Raw genomic sequence first — 16736 nt, forward strand, 5'->3', positions numbered from 1 at the left:
TGCATGTTGAGGTCTGCTGCAGTTTTCTTTTGTTTCAGTACAAACTCACAGAAATGCAGTTATATAAACTACAATTTGTGAGGCATCATGGGAGAAACTTGACTTACAGTGCCTGAAGATTAAAGTTTCCACAAGTATTTTGATAATTATTTTAGTGATGATTTTCAAGTTGTTGAGGTTGGAATGCCTTGTTGCCATTATCATAATCATTTGCTCTTACAGTCAGAAATAAAAAAGAAAAATCTGACACAGGTGTGAATAATTTTGCGCCTGGCTCAAAATTATGACACTGAATATGACTGTCTGTTTACATTTTGAATACAAATTAGGAGCTGAGAATTTAAACTCTTTGGTTACATTGGTCTAATATTACATTCAAAATACAGCTGTGATTATTTAAATGTTTTTTCGTGATCTTGGTGGAACAAATGAACTCGGCACAAAAAAATTAAAGTTACCTGAAATTTGAAGAAACATGATCCCCAGATTTTAAAACCAATCACTTGCTGCTGTGATGAGCTGAAAACATTAAAATGCAAAGAGGCCGACTTTACAGGATTTAAAGGATCTGCTGCAATTATCCTGCAGTCCAACGCATTAGTGCAAATCCATCCATCCATCCATCCGTCCGTCCGTCCGTCCGTCCGTCCGTCCGTCCGTCCGTCCGTCCATCCATCCATCCATCCGTCCGTCCGTCCGTCCGTCCGTCCGTCCGTCCGTCCATCCATCCATCCATCCATCCATCCATCCATCCATCCATCCATCCATCCATCCATCCATCCATCCATTTTCTTGACACCCTTGTCCCTCAGTGGGGTCAGGAGGTGCTGGTGCCTCTCCTGCTAACGTTCCAGGCGAGAGGCGGGGTCACCTGGACAGGTCACCAGTCTGTCGCAGGGCAACACAGAGACACACAACCATCCACACACTCACGCCCAGGGGCAATTTAGAGAGACCAATTAACCTGACAGTCATGTTTTTGGACTGTGGGAGGAAACCGGAGTACCCGGAGAAAACCCACCATGCACAGGGAGAACATGCAAACTCCATGCAGAAAGACCCGGGCTGGGAATCGAACACAGAACCTTCTTGTTGCAAGGCAACAGCCGGGAATCAAATAGTGCAAATTCAACAGAGTGATTAATGCAAGGGACCTCAAGTATGTATTAGGGGTCTTTCTTCGTCAAATCTCACTTTCCTGCTTTAGGTATGCGCTTGATCATGTAAAATTATCGAGAATAAACCATAAATTAATGCTTTTTTTGTCACAAAACTAGTTGAATGTCTATAGTATACACTGCGTTCATTGCTAGTGATGTCTTTGGATTATAGGATGGAGCGTGCAGATGAATCTGAATGAATTGTTATATTATTAAATAATTTTTTTATTTCAGAAATTCAATTCAACAAGTGTATTTTGTTTTAGATTTAATCTGAACAGTGATAAACCTGCTGCTGTGATGAACTGGAAAAAATTAAAACACTATTTTGTTTTTACTTTTTGTTAAAACACTTTTTGGTTTATTTTTTTTGGGGAAAAAAAAAAATAGCCAGGTGAAAAATTACGTAATTCTTAAAAAGGCTACTTAGGTACTGAGTACTAGCAGTGCAGTTTAATCTGATTTAATTAGTGAAAATGTAATTATACAGACAAAATATAAAATTATGATTAAATATAAACCACATCATTACAACTTAACAAATTCAGGGAGAAGAAACACATACTTTCAAATCTGTTTTCCATCCATCCATTTTCTTTACACCCTTGTCCCTCAGTGGGGTCGGGAGGTGCTGGTGCCTCTCCTGCTAACGTTCCGGGCGAGAGGCGGGGTCACCTGGACAGGTCGCCAGTCTGTCGCAGGGCAACACAGAGACACACTCACACCTAGGGGCAATTTGGACAGACCAATTAACCTGACAGTCATGTTTTTGGACTGTGGGAGGAAACCGGAGTACCCGGAGAAAACCCACCATGCACAGGGAGAACATGCAAACTCCATGCAGAAAGACCCGGGCTGGGAATCGAACACAGAACCTTCTTGCTGCAAGGCAACAACTCTACCAACTGCGCCACTGTGCAGCCTAAATCTGTTTTCCACAAGATAAAATATTTAACCCAGTATTTCCAGTAAATAATATACATGTTAGAACAGTGCAAAGTACTTCCAGTGACCAAATCTATTTTGTACTGTTTGTTCAGTAGATAAATATACAATGAAGCTTGTTTAGCAACCAGAAGTTGATGAGGGCAATTTTAGTTAAAACACTCATTTTAAAGTGAAATAACTTGAGGTGAGTAAAGTATCCAGAGATTGTACTCAAGTACTAATAGGAGTAAAACTTATTCCTAGAAGTTCATTTATAAAAAGTTGCTATTTGTTTTTACCTACATCTGCTTGTAGATAGTGAAAACTAAAAATTCAAATAGTTTCTCTTGTCTGGAGGAAATTCACAAAGTCCTCATTTCACTGACATTTAGCACTTGGAAAGGAAAGCATGTCTTGCCACCCTGCAGTAGGAGAACTTGCCAAAAGAAAGCGATGCAACTCTTTGGTCAGCAATGTTTCCTCCAAACTTTTGTTCAATTTAAGTTCAGAGCTCTCCTTGCAGCAGATCCACTGCTTTGTCTTGTGGCAAAAGGATGCCAGCTGCCAGGATATATTGACTCCAAAGGCATTAAACTCCATGCAAACCCGGTGGAGGCAGGTCAACTGTCCAGCCCCACCGGACCAACGGAGGCCACTGCGAACATAAACTGCTGCCAACCTTGAACTGAGACCAAGTCTAAGACTAGAGAGGAGCATTGGGGGTATAAAAATAATCTCTCAACCTAAACAACAAGACTATAATATTTTGCAAATCAGCTTGACTTTTCTGGGATATTAGCTGGGAAATAATAAGTGGATGGTTTGTGCTTTTACAGATGATCTATCCTGAAACCCAGATGATAAATGGCTCTTATCAGATGAAGATACAGTGGTGGTATGGAGTTTAAAGATTAACCATTTTTCTTATGTGTGTTATTTGTATCCGACTGCTATTTTATCTGGCTTTTTGATTAATCTTACAATGAGGGTTAATCTTAAAATCCTGACGTTCTTGGAAGCTTGTATCCAAATTTCAGATTCAGCTTTGTGTCCACCCTGATTTGAAGAGGTAACTTATTGTTATGACAACTAGCAATAGTCATTGAAGATCCTTAAATACAGTGCAGAGTCATTTCACAGACACATTTGAATGTCTAGTTAAATTAGGAAGAAGATGCTCTCACACACACAGCTTCTTCCATCTGTGTGACCACACTGACAAACATTTACCCGGCTGATTTTGCTGCATTGAGAATCTTCACCTCAACATTTTCAGTGGACACACTTCCACTCCGCCCCCCTGGCAGTTTGGCCAGCAGTTTGCCCACTCAGCACAACTCATTGTGGGACCTCACTGCTTAATCCTAGAGTTAAAATTGAGTATATGTTTCCTTGCAGCTCTAACGAGAGCTCTGTCGTCACAGTGGAGGCCAGCGACATCCCAATTACCCCCCTCTTGCTAAACCTGGCCAATTATTCCCAGAGCCAGGCTTGTTAAAGGAGGACGGTGCAGGAGGGTGATGGAAGAGTCTGACCTTGTGAGAATCTGTGAGTGGGGGTGGTCGTTTGCTGACAGGAGATGCACAACATCACACATGCAGAGGGGCGCTCAAGGCAAGCTGATCACATGGGGGAGAGAGAGGGAGAGAGAGAAATGGGCCTGCAGTGGATGATTCAAGAGCTGGCTGCAACAATCAATATTTCAGCAGATATAAAAACCGGAATCATCATCCTGTGTGCATTTAAAATGATTTGAAACTTGGGTGCAGAATGAGCGCTATATTTATCATTAGCTACTGGCCCTACGGGAGCTCAGCTTACAGCCCTGTAGGAACTAAATTTATTCTAGAGCTGACGATACCGTCGCAACTTTCTGCTACTGATTCCAAAGTGAACGTCAAAGTAATGAATCTGTTGAAAGTTCTTCTTGAATAGTATTGAAATTATTTTAGTACAGATTAAGACTTTGGCTTTAGATCCAGTTTTGAAAGAATCTTAGAAGTTGAGGCACATATTGCTTACATGTGACAATTATTTATTGCTTTTAGCCACACTTTGTTATTCTCAATGTTAAGTTTCTGAGTTTAGAACATTTTTATGTTTAAATTGAAAAAGATAAAAAACAAGGACATCTTTATTGGATTTATATCTACAGTATGTAGCTTTAGTTAAAAAAAAGTCACTTTGTTATGACAGCTTTATATAAGACAGATTAGAGCTCCCACTGCTCCCAGTACTAATTACATAAATACACAACTTGGTCAGAAACAACCAATCAGAGTTAGGAGGAGGATCTTAACGCTGTCAATCATGCTCGTTCCCTGCTATCCTACATCGTCTTCCCGATAGCGGAGCCTGCCAGGAAAGCTCAGGTTAGTTAGAAAGGCCACTGTTGATGGCAGATAAACGATTTTCCCGTGACGGCAAGTTGTTTCTTTGCCATTAGAACATTGAGCAGCGCGTACACAAGCTTGATCGAAGAGTTTATACAAATATGTAAAAAACAGCTTTTCTTCTGTAAAAGATGCATGTTGTAGCTTTAAGGAAGCAAATTGAACATGTGAGAGCTTAGCATGGTCTGGTTTAAACCTGGGACCTTCTTGTTGCAAGGCAGCGGTGCTACAGACGGTGCCACGTTACATCCAGCTCCCCATACAAAGCTCCCTATTAAGGCCATTGTTCATAAACCTTCAATTAAGGAATTATCAGTAAGTTATTGACTGAGTTATTATGGGAAACAAAAACTTCCTGTTTTACATATTGTCATTTTAAAGCGGGGGCTTTCTTTATTTTCATTGTGAAGCCTTGCAGTTGTTGCGTTCCTTCTTGTTTCTACCTGTCTGCCTCTAAGGGCCCCGTGAGTTGGTGTGCTCACTTCAACACTGACAGACTGAGAGCTATAGGCTGACCTGGTGATATCTCAAAGGAGAATTGGACTTTTGTCTGTGAAATGTCTTGCCTGAGCTGCAGGTTGCAAATGGTAACAAAACACCTGATTATATCCACTGAGAATTTATTTCCTTCGTTGGCAAAATTTGTTTAGATGTATGAGATTTTGGTTTGGATTCGGTGTGTCAGCTCAGTTGTATTTCTGAAGGTATGATATACTTGGGAAATTTAGCTGAGCATTGTTGAGGTACCAGAAGGGAAGGCATAGTGTGTTCTGAGTATGTGTTTGTTTTCCTGCCTGGTTTTTCACTCTGTTGTGTTCAGGTTTGAGAAAAAAAAATTGAGCTGCAAGACCCAGTGGGCTGAATAATAAGACAAGATTGCATGTGTGTGTGTTTGTGTGTGTGTTTGGCTGTCAGTGAGGACTATTTTTCTATTTTTGTCAGACTAATGCATTACTCAGAGAAACATACAGTTTATCATTTTGCATTCAACGCAGCCATAATTCATTCAAAACAAAGTTAAAAAAAGGAAATGCAGAGACAGCTGCCACTGAAATAATCAAAATGAAAGCACAGACTCTCCTGAATATGAATTCATCATCTAAATATCCCTGTTGTGTCTTTCATTGATTTGTTCAGTGTAGTCCAATGGATGAGTGAATTGTGCTGAAGTGGCGTTTCTGCGCGAACTGCCATTACGCCGATATTTTGACACGGAGAAGCAGAGGTTCTTGGATCATTACCCGTCTTAAACAGAAACGGCAATAAACAAGTCCTGAACGTGGCTTGGATGAGTAATTTACATCTGCAGCCTCATCAGACTTAAATCCTCATCACTCACCGGCATATCCAAAGAAGATAAACTGTTCATCCGCCATTTGACTAGAACATTTTCAACAACTCTATTTTTGTCATTGTTAAAAATGGCATGAGTTGGTTACTGGCATCAAAGTATTGTAAAAAGTTTCAATACTTTGATACCATACTCCTCTTTTCTCTGTGTAAAAATGGCTGCACCTCAGCTGACATGTCTGAAAACTCCTGAAGTTTGCTGACCTTGGTCTGGTCCAGGACAGTGATGAGTCTGTGTTCAGTCAGGAGGTGGATTCACTGCGACCCATTTGCACTCCTCTCAGCTGTAAGGTACGGGATCAGGAAAAGGGCAGCTAGCATCTCTGCAGACCCCACACATCCTGGACATAACCATCACATCCATCCATCCATTTTCATGCACCCATGTCCCTTAGTGGGGTCGGGAGGGTTGCTGGTGCCCATCTCCAGCTGGCGTGCCGGGCGAGAGGCGGGGTCACCCTGGACAGGTCGCCAGTCTGTCGCAGGGCAACACAGAGACACACAGGGCAAACAACCAGGCACACACACACACACACACACACACACCTAGAGGCAATTTGGAGAGGCCAATTAACCTGACAGTCATGTTTTTGGACTGTGGGAGGAAACCGGAGTACCCGGAGAAAACCCACGCATGCACAGGGAGAACATGCAAACTCCATGCAGAAAGACTGGGACCGGGAATCGAACCCAGAACCTTCTTACTGCAAGGCAACAGCTCTACCAACTGCGCCACTGTGCAGCCCCATAACCATCACATGATACAAAATTAGAAATATTGCAAAATTCCTAAATGTGTGAAAAATGTGACTCATTTTGCACACAATCTTGGCAAGTAAAGCTTTTCTAGTCTGATCTTAAATATTTCTGTCATACCTTTCTGATGGTTTAAAGTTCTTTCAATGACATACCAAAGAAAGTGCCAGAGAGGCTGGAGGGCTCTTAAGCTGAATGCTACATGGAGTCATGTTGCTCCAAACTCAGTGAGAAATCTTTGTTGAAGTGCAGACTCATCAAAAAGTGCTTTAACTTCACACCAATAGGAAGCTGTGACACAGATACAAAGGCAGCCTGTTGCAGCATTCTGTTGGTGCAAATCAGGGGTATTTGTTGTTTTCTTTTTTCACCCAAAATGGTTCCTAAATAACTGAAAAGTATCAACAAATCTTAAAAGTCCCCAAAATAGACACAGGCTCGTGAAAATAACTTCCACCTAATTCACCAGATGAAGACATTCTGGAAGTAACTGGCTGTTCTTCACAAGTCATTTTTCACTTTAGGGAAAAAAAAAATAGTGGTGTTTTAGTATTACGGGATGTCTTGCTGTGAAATCTTGTTACATCCCTATTATAAATGTACCTCAGCTTACTCGGTCTGTCAGCTCACCTTGACTTCTTCTTTTTCTCTCCACTTTAAACAGAAACCTGAGTAACAACAAGATCTCGCTGCTGAGAAACGGCTCCTTCTATGGCTTGGCCGCCCTGGAAAAGCTGTAAGTACTTAAATCAAGCACTCTTAACTGCTTTGTCCTCCCCAGAGTCCTAGTAGCTGTCATCACGACAGCAGTATTGTGCTTTTAAGCGGTAAAAAGGCAAACTGGGAGCATGGTGGGAATTAGGAGATCTTTGTCAGTTTCTACCCTGCAGGAGGCCCTCCTGTGTTTTTTTTTAACTCCTTTCCCTTGTGCTCGACTTGCAGTGCAGCAGTAAAAAGTCTTAAAAGAGGATAAAATGGAGCATTATATGAAAGACTAATGCGATGCAGGATCAGCGAGGTTTGACTGCCGACTGACGAGCCATGTCCATGTCGATGAGTCTTGTACCGCATGCAGAGTCCCAGAGGGTTGCATTCATGAAGCCTGATTATAAGCTCTGTGTCGGCTGCCCCAGCTTTGCCCCCTGAAGTCATCTATTGATTGCTTTCACCTCCGTCCAGCGCAGTGATCGCTGATTTTCCACCTGATGGTGACACTGACATTGGCTACTGATTAGGAAATCAGAAGAGAGGCCAACACCACACAGAGCAGACAGCTTGATACCCCACTCCCCTTCAGTCAGTCATCCACATGGAAGCACACACTTACACACACACAGAGGCTACAACGGTGGCTGGTGTGAAAATGATGACAGTCGGTTTGGTCCCTGTCTCCCTGACTAGTTGACAGCTCAATCCACACTGGAATACTGTCAGTGGAATGATTGTGTCCACTTTCTTCTCCTCTTTGTGACGTTGCTGGACCTATCGGATGATGTCGCCCGTCTCTCTGGGTCTTATTAGTCGCATTGAAAATATCTACTTTCATCCCTCCGGCTCCACTGCAGTAATGAATGGCTGGCTTTTAAAGGCGCTCGGCCAAATGTTTGCTGTGGCCGCCCTTTCAGAGCTGCGCTTTGTGTGGCCTACGCCTCCCCTTGGCCCGCTCCATGGCCGTGTTCTGTTCGTCCACCTTTCCCTCATGCAGCCTTTGGCAGTAAGGCGTCTGTCGCCAGCAGCCGATGCAAAGCCAGGTAGCCACAGTGGGTTGAAAGTGGCAGCCAGATGTTCCTTCGTCTGCCCCAGCTGACCAACTTTCTGCTTGGACGGTTGGCTAGGTGACCGGACAGGATGGTTGAGCTGAATTGGCAGCTGATTGACAAGTCTAATAGGGCGTGTGTGTGTGTGTGGGGGGGTGTGTGTGTGTGTGTGTGGGTGTGTGCGCGCGTGTGTGTGTGTGCACCAGCACTGCTGCAGCTAGCCCCAATACAGCTAAACAAACACCTTTTAAAGCAGCAGTGGAAATGTAGCTTTTCTACATCTTTTGTATTCACCACTTGCATTACTCAGACCGTTTTCTTATTTATTTATTTTTTCATTATAAGGAATTATTTTCCTACCCAAGCCTAATAGATGACTGTTGCAGATCCGTCAACACAGATTTCTAACCCACTGTTACAGTCCTTGTTTGCTTTTTATTGGGTTGTGCCAGTCAAAACTGCAATCGGTGAGTGAGCATGTAGCTTATGGTGATATACAGTGCTGAGCAAATGTCTCAGGTCATCCCTATTCAAATGTGTCCAGTAAGTGAGATTTTCTTTGTCAAACGTGGAAAAGTCACTTAAAGCAGATTCTGAAAGTTTTCTCATCTGGAAACTGGAAACAGACGATCTTATCGATCTGTCCGTCTGTCCCAGTTTGAGTGCACACATTAAATAAAACACTTTAGAACATTTTTTATTTTTAATATTCTTATTTCTGTGGGGTCTTTTTTAATTTGTGTGCCGATTTTATAAATCAGCAGGTGCTCATGATGAAGGATTGCGTTTTAACAGGGGTCTGAACAATTTTCAAAGCCAATGACAATAAAGAAAACTCTGAAAGACTTTCTGCATATTTACTGATCATGGCCACTTTAACACTTTACCAGAAAGTCTGACAACTTAAATCACAAATAAAGCAAATCACTTTTGTACATTAGTGTCGCTAACATCAAGTTTAATAGTAACATTTATCTGTTAGGTTGACATTAGCTACTCAACATGCTAGTCACACAAAATTTTAAAAAATTTAAGTTGTAGATTTTTAATCCACAACCTTAAAAACATAGAAAGCATCACACAATGGTACAAGCATTAGCTAATCTTACATGTTCACCATTTTTATTAAAAACATTTTTTATCAGGACCATATTTAAAAAATAATCAGAACTCTCTCTTCCCTTTATGTTGGTTGCTGGATTTCTTTTTGCCTTTCGGCTTTCCAAGCACAAACGTCGTAGGTTCTTATGATAATGTGTTATTATTCCCATCATAATTTTCCTCATCACCATCTGAGGTTGCCATAAAATTTGAGTTCTCTGAGGAAAAGTCGCTTCCAAAGAGATTTATCTGTGTAGAGCAGATAGTGTCTTCTTAAATGCAGGGCCCCTGTCTGTTGGATGATGGCCTGTATCCCCCCATATGGACACCGGCCCATTACCGTCAGCCAAAATGAGTCCCACAGGGGCGAAGCCAAAACAAAGCCCATCACTGTTCTCTGTTCAGTACACAGAGTCTCGCTTTATCAAAGGTTCCCACCGCAGAAGGCCTCACTGTTAAGGGCCTGTGTGACATCGATGAGACTGGCATAGTTTTCAGTTCTCATGCTAATTCTGTTGCATTTTGAAGCTTCTAAAATACTTTTTTTTGTTTTTTTTATGGCAAATTTGGATTGAAAACACTATTTTAAAAATAACTGACTTAAGCTGTAGGAAATATATTTGGGTCTGATTGTTGAAACAGTGTCAAATATCCCATTAGCAGAAAATAAGATGTTCATTTTTGCATCTTAAGGCCCTGAACCTTTGCAAAACTTGCAGAGATTCATTGTTTCACATGACATTAATTCATTCTTAGCTGAAAGGAAATACCGTTTTTTCCCCTGTCCGCCTGACCAAACATTATTTATCTAGCCAGAGGTATTTGAAGTCCAGCTGAATGGACAGACGTTGCTTCAACTCGGGGCAAAAACAATATCAGAAATCTAGGTGGCATCTGCAATAGCTCATTCTGAGAAGTGGATATCAGACGTGCAAGGAGGCATCTTTCCAAAGTTTTGCAACTCTCATTTTTACAAACAAAGTGACGTTTACTCAGTCTTCCTCATGAATGAGTGCCTGGGCGGTGATTGATGGAGGAGGGGTACATCGCTGAAGGATGCATCCTTCCAGTGGTGTTGCAGGAAAATGTATGTACAAATGCAAGACTACATGTCGAATATTTGGGAAAGTAATTATTAATTTTGTGAATGTTTCTTAGAAAGTGACAGGTCAGAGGTTAAAGGATGATGTTTTTTTGTTTAGTCAATCATTTCTAATTTGCCTTTATGTAGTAATTTACCATCCATAAGAATTGTAGAAAGTAGAAATGGAAAAAAAATCAATATTTTTGACAAGAAGCGAGCTGGTATCAGATTTGCACAATATGATAGTCATTTGTAAAATTAAAAAATGCATTACGCTGGTTAAGTAAATGAGTATTAATGTTATATCCATGGGTACAAAGTGGCAATTGGTGACAAACTGAGTTGGTTAAATCATAAAGTTGGACATTTTCCTTGGAAAAAAAAAATCTTTAGGACATCCTTGATCATTTTAACATAAGGTTAATTTTTTGCTACTTAAAGTTAGATTTGCATACAATACTGTCTTTAAAAATCTTTTTTTTTTCTCAATTGATGGAACGTTTCTTTCCCCCTTTGTTTAACAAAAGACAAATATGATAACGCCTTACATAAACCAAAGTTCTGTTTGGAAATATAAATCATTTTATTGTTGCTTCTAAATCTGACCAAGTTTGGAGAAACATTCCGGCATTTCGTGCTTCTCTCTTCTCTCCTGCTGCTGAATGTCGTTGATCACAGATTTTTGGCTGCTTTTAAAAGCAGTAGCAGATGAAGCCGGTAAACCTCAGTTATAATGTCTTTCCATCTTGTCCTTTGTTTCTTTTATCCTTTTTCTGTTCAAACAAAAAAAGCAAAAGAAGCAGGATTGATTTAATCAAAGTCAAATAATTGTTTTTATTCTCCTTGACATCTTGGTTAGTTTTGGTGCAATATCTCATAAATGGACAGTGAAGCTGCTGCTACGGAGAAATCGTCCTCACGATTTCAGACATTTACTGAGCTGATTTTTCTTTTCTTTTCACCACATCCTCTAAAATTGACTCAGACGGTTAAATGTTTTGACTGTGCGCTTAAATGAGAGTGACTGCTTATTTCTCCCACTATTTTTGGAGCAATTGAAATAAAGAAAATCAGAGCAAATATTTTAATGGGCGCCGCTCATCGAGAGGAATAAGCTGCACTCCAGCAGTGTTTGAAAAATGTTTACTCGTTGCTGAGAAATGGATTCAGACTGCAGAGATCTTTAACAACAAAAACGCCTTTGAGATCTTTTCTTTCACTGGGTAAACTCCAGAAATACGCTCGAATATTATAGAAGATTTATTTTGATTGGTATGCATAACTTAAAGCGTCAAGTCACTTTGTGCTTTGTCTTTTGCCGTGTAGGTAAAAAAAATAATTAGCACTGGAGTCATGTAGTCTCTCTTTATGTAATGCGTATAATAGGAAAACAAACATGGGAGGCTCCGTTTCCATTTGATGGTCTGGCACTGTTACTTACAAAGCTGTCACTGTGCACACACATTCACTCACTTTAATTGGACTGACCTGTCTGGCTGTTTGCCTTCCTTCTCTTCTCGTTGAGCTTTTAGCACATATTTACCATTCATTATATAGTTATCCATCTCTGTTAGGGTTTAGGTGGATGGAAATAAGGGATAGGCCTTCATCTGCAAATTGACCCATGAATGTCCAACATTATTGCATGGATTTAGATTAACTTATGTTGTGTGGGTTCACCTCTGCCTTCAGTGTGTTTGATGTTTTTTTGTTTTGTTTTTTGCCTGCCATAGCTTTGCAGTTATTATACATATGATATCATGATCTTTAGGACATTGGTCATATTATTAAAATCTTTTCAATTAGGAAAACACATGCCTCTAAGTGAAACAAAAACATCTACATTAATTAAAGGAAAAGAAAGTTTTTTTAAATTTCAGTTTAAAAAAAAAATCTAAATGTCCCACTGGTTGTCATTAATATTTTATATGGCTTTCTGCCCAGAGTGGTGTCCCTGCAAAGGGGCGGCATGATAAAACGTATTAGACTGACTTTTCTGCAGAAAGACTTCAGTGTTTTTCCTCTTTTGTTTTGCACAGTAAAAGCTGTCCGGTCATATGTCTCTGTGCTTTATCTGTCTGCTGGTGCTCAAGCTACTATTTCATTAAAACATCCGTAGTTAAACTTTAAGGTCTATAAGGACTCTGGACACTGTGTTGAATCTTCTCTGGTTAAAACCTTAAAATATTTAGACGGGTCAAACCTGAGCTAATCATTAAAACACAGAGGAGGACAGCTGGGACCCACTTACTCTACCTGAACTGCAGATTCTCTAAAATACAGTTTGTGATTTGTGAAAGTTGTACTTTATTGTGAAAACCATATGTGTTGTCCTTTTATTACATTAAAAGGCTTTTGTCACTTTTGCAAATCTGACATGTTTAAGAGTTTCCAAGAGGTAAGTTTTAAAAACATTAAGTTTGATTATTTAACATTTTCCTGCCTCAAGGTTTGCAGACATTTTTACTGCTATGTTGTACAAAGTTAAAAGTTTACACTTCAACTAAATTATAAATTTAATTTGTTCATTTTAAATGAAAAGCATCTAAATATTCCAATTTGATGTTCTAGTTAAATAATAATTTAGCACTAACTTTTTGACTGGAGTTGTATCCTTTTTCTTCTAAGACTTAACTTTTAATTTTGCTGCTTTACACCAATGTACCACTGGGAAGTTTGACATAAGACACATCCGAGGATATATGTTGTTGTCTCATTTCGCTGAGTGGTCATTTAAATTTAATACACGACGCAGCATCACTTTCCATTTGGACGAGTGCCCAAGTAAGAGCACCAAGCTGCTCTTTTATTTATGCATGTGTTTCACATTGACCCCAAGTGCATCTGATGGTATTTTAAAAATTATATCAGTGCTGAGAATTAATGGCTAATATTAAAAATAAAGTTTATTAAGCGCATCCTGCTGCTTTTCGTGTGAGTCTTGTGAATGAGTCTGTTTGCTTTAAGTGAGCCTGTGTGACGTTATAATTATTTGGAATAAATGGCTCTAAGCTTTTATTTCTTTGGGCGTTCACTTAAAACTATAATTTAGCCACCTTAAAGTTGCAGTAGGTAACTTAAATAAAAATTTTTTTTGTGTATTTGTTAAAACTATCTCTATGTTCTGACAGTATAATATGAGATAAAAAAAAAGCGTCCTACTGCCAACTGCAGAAATACACAGATCCCAGTCAAAAACACCAATGAGAGCCAGTAAGAAGTTTGTAGCATTGTCAATCAAGCCTGTGCACGTGCTGCAGTGGTAATCGTCTTAGCTTTTCCACAGAAGCTAACAGCTAACATCTTCTTTATCTGCACTCAGCACCAGGGAAAAGCAATGGTACTCCTGGATTGGCTGCTTTACAGACAGCAGTCAGAGGCTAGTCAAAGTGCTGCAGTTAAGTCTTTCAGCTCAGTTACGTTCCACAGAAATATTTGCGGATCCATGAAAACTAGGGATGTGACAATACTTAAAACTCACAAGACGAGACAGGACAAGATTTTATTTCAAGAAAATGTCAAAAATCATATTTATGCTCCTAAATGGTCTTTATTTTTTATTTTTTTAACAAGAAAATCAGCACACTGATTTTCTTCTTTTGGCAGAAAGCCCAACATTTACCAGGCTTTTTGAGCTACAGTGCAACATTTACCAGTTTCCAGCTGCTACTGATGGCGTACACTGTGATTGTGATGTAGCTCGCCGTACCCATAGACATCCAGGAAGTGGGTTGTTATGGCAATGATTTTTGTCCCTGCAAACAGACGGGGGTCCACTGTAATCAGATCCACTTTAAGCATTTGGCAATGGCAGCATTGGGTGGAGAGGAATTCTTCATCAGCGCAGATAGAGCATCTAGATGAGGTTAAGTAACGTCACTATTGAGTCATTGCTCTGACCCTTGAGTGACATTTAATTTCCACAGCAGAGATGCATATGCAACCAATGATCAAATATTTTCAGATGCTGGATTGTTGTTCAGTTCCGCTCATGTATCTTTGTTGTTCATCTCTGAAGCAGAAGGAAAAGGCACAACAGTCTGACAGTGATATATATAAAAAAAAAAACAGAGCGCTTACTAAAAGCTTTGGCTTAATTCTTACATTCATTGTCGGACAATCAGAGAAGGAGGATTATGTTTGTCTTCTTAGATGCACTGGTGATGAGACACAAGTGGGCAGATATGAGTGAAAGAGTTCAGTTACACCCCAAAGGGAAAAGAAGTTGGAAAAGAGGAGAAAAAAGTAAGATAAAACCTCAAAAACATGGGATAAAGACATCTAAACACCATATAAACCTCTAATATTATTAAAACAGTTCAACCATAACATATTAAATATACTTAAGCTCTCCAAGCTTCAATTATTTTTTATAACTAGTGTAATATTTCCTTTCCAGCCTTTAGATAAAACTGCAAACCTCTCATCTAAATTTTGCCCTTTCAGTGACAGATAATGAATATGCTGCTGTCCTCAGGGTCACTTTGCTCAGAAAACTTTGTCCAGGTTTAGATATGCGGCGCAGTTTAACACAACTGGGAAGCACTTCAGTAGCTTTTTAAACATTACGTACAAATTGTGCAGTTTATACAGCGAGCCGCTACCGCTCCTCAAACAAGCGCCGCATGGGAGTCGAAAATGGTCATTGTTTAAACATTCATCTCATTTGAGCGACTCCAGCTGTTTCTACAGATATGAAGGTCTGGCCTCCACGCTGTGGTTATATTCTCTTTATATGTGTGAAGGAGTTGTTATAAATGCTCAAATACTCACCACGTTTTTGTTTACTTGAGCTTAAAAAGAAAAATTGTGTTTTATAATGCATTTTCTTAGTTGCATCTTTGAAAGATTTAATCCTGCTGTTGTCAGCTGGTACAGAATACAGAATTTTTTTATTTTTATAATAAAAACTTTCTCTATTAACATTTTTTTTGCTGCAAAATTGAGGATTATTTGTTTTAGCTTTGGTTTAATTGCTGAACTTAATCTCAGAGTTTGTGCTTTTGACTGCATCTGCTTAATGTGTCATCATTTGCTTTTGTGCCATCCTGCTAGCAGCTGTTCTCTGTTTTGTGTGCTGATGTTAATTAGTTTTCTGCCTGCTGGGTTAGACCTTAGAGATGGATACTTTGCTCCGCTGGGATTTCATCATGGACGTGTTTCCAGCAGATGGATCCACTTAGAGTTGTGAACTCATTATTATTGCAGTATGATCCTCTTACCTTTTAAAAATGAGGAAAAAATTAAACCTTTTAATGTGATATTTATTTAGTGGGGAAACAACTCCTATCAGTTAATTATCAGAAGCAACGTTTCTGATGTTACTGAAGTTAGCGCTTTGTACAGCCCTTCTGCCATTAGGACGTCACTTCTCCTGAAACATTTCACAAGGTTGGAGCTGTAGCTGCAAAATATACTGCAAATTGCATGTTTTTTCTTTTCAAAATCTTACAGAATGCAATTTAAATGTATGTTTCACTAAGCAGTGTTTGAAATGCAATTATCAGCTATATAAGCACCTTGCATGCATTTAGTCTCCATATGCCAGCAATATGTGGTGATCCTTTCTTAATCCAACAGAAAATGTTTCAGGAGGACTTTAAGTTGTTCTGGTAAAGTTAACTAAACTGCAACTAATTTCCATCCATCCATTTTCTTACACCCTTGTCCCTCAGTGGGGTCGGGAAGGTTGCTGATGCCTCTCCAGCTAAGGTTCCGGGCGGGGTCACCCTGGACAGGTCGCCAGTCTGTCGCAGGGCAACACAGAGACCCACAGGACACACAACCATGCACACACACACTCACACCTAGGGACAATTTGGAGAGGCCAATTAACCTGACAGTCATGTTTTTGGACTGTGGGAGGAAACCGGAGTACCCGGGGAAAACCCACCATGCTCAGGGAGAACATGCAAACTCCATGCAGAAAGACTGGGGCCGGGAATCGAACCCAGAACCTTCTTGCTGCAAGGCAACAGCTCTACCAACTGCACCACTGCAGCCTGCAACTAATTTGTTTTGCTTAAAAAAAGAAGAAGAAAAAAAGCAGATGTTGGTGAATGCAACTTTTTGAATAAAAAATTACGTTGAGATGGAAAGAGTGATTTTTTGTTTTCCACTGGAAAGACAAAATACTATCAAATTTCTTCATCACAAGATGTATCACCAGAACGTTCACCAAAAACATTCCCTGTTGCATATTGCACTT

The 16736-nt window shown here is 39.9% G+C and overlaps 1 protein-coding gene across 2 annotated transcripts in view; it reads left to right on the plus strand.

Annotated features, from left to right (window-relative positions):
- The window catches only part of adgra1b (adhesion G protein-coupled receptor A1b), a 198100-nt gene that overhangs the window by 19404 nt on the left and 161960 nt on the right, over nucleotides 1-16736 (plus strand). For both annotated transcript variants that reach the window (XM_081616035.1, XM_008429975.3), the window contains exon 2: nucleotides 7251-7322. Coding sequence is in view for 1 of the 2 variants with exons in the window: in XM_008429975.3 (XP_008428197.1) it covers nucleotides 7251-7322 (72 nt within the window). In the remaining variant the exon portion in view is untranslated. The remainder of the gene's footprint in view (nucleotides 1-7250; nucleotides 7323-16736) is intronic.

Source organism: Poecilia reticulata, chromosome 15 (genome assembly GCF_904066995.2).
Source record: "Poecilia reticulata chromosome 15, P_reticulata-male-v2, whole genome shotgun sequence".
NCBI lineage: Eukaryota > Metazoa > Chordata > Actinopteri > Cyprinodontiformes > Poeciliidae > Poecilia > Poecilia reticulata.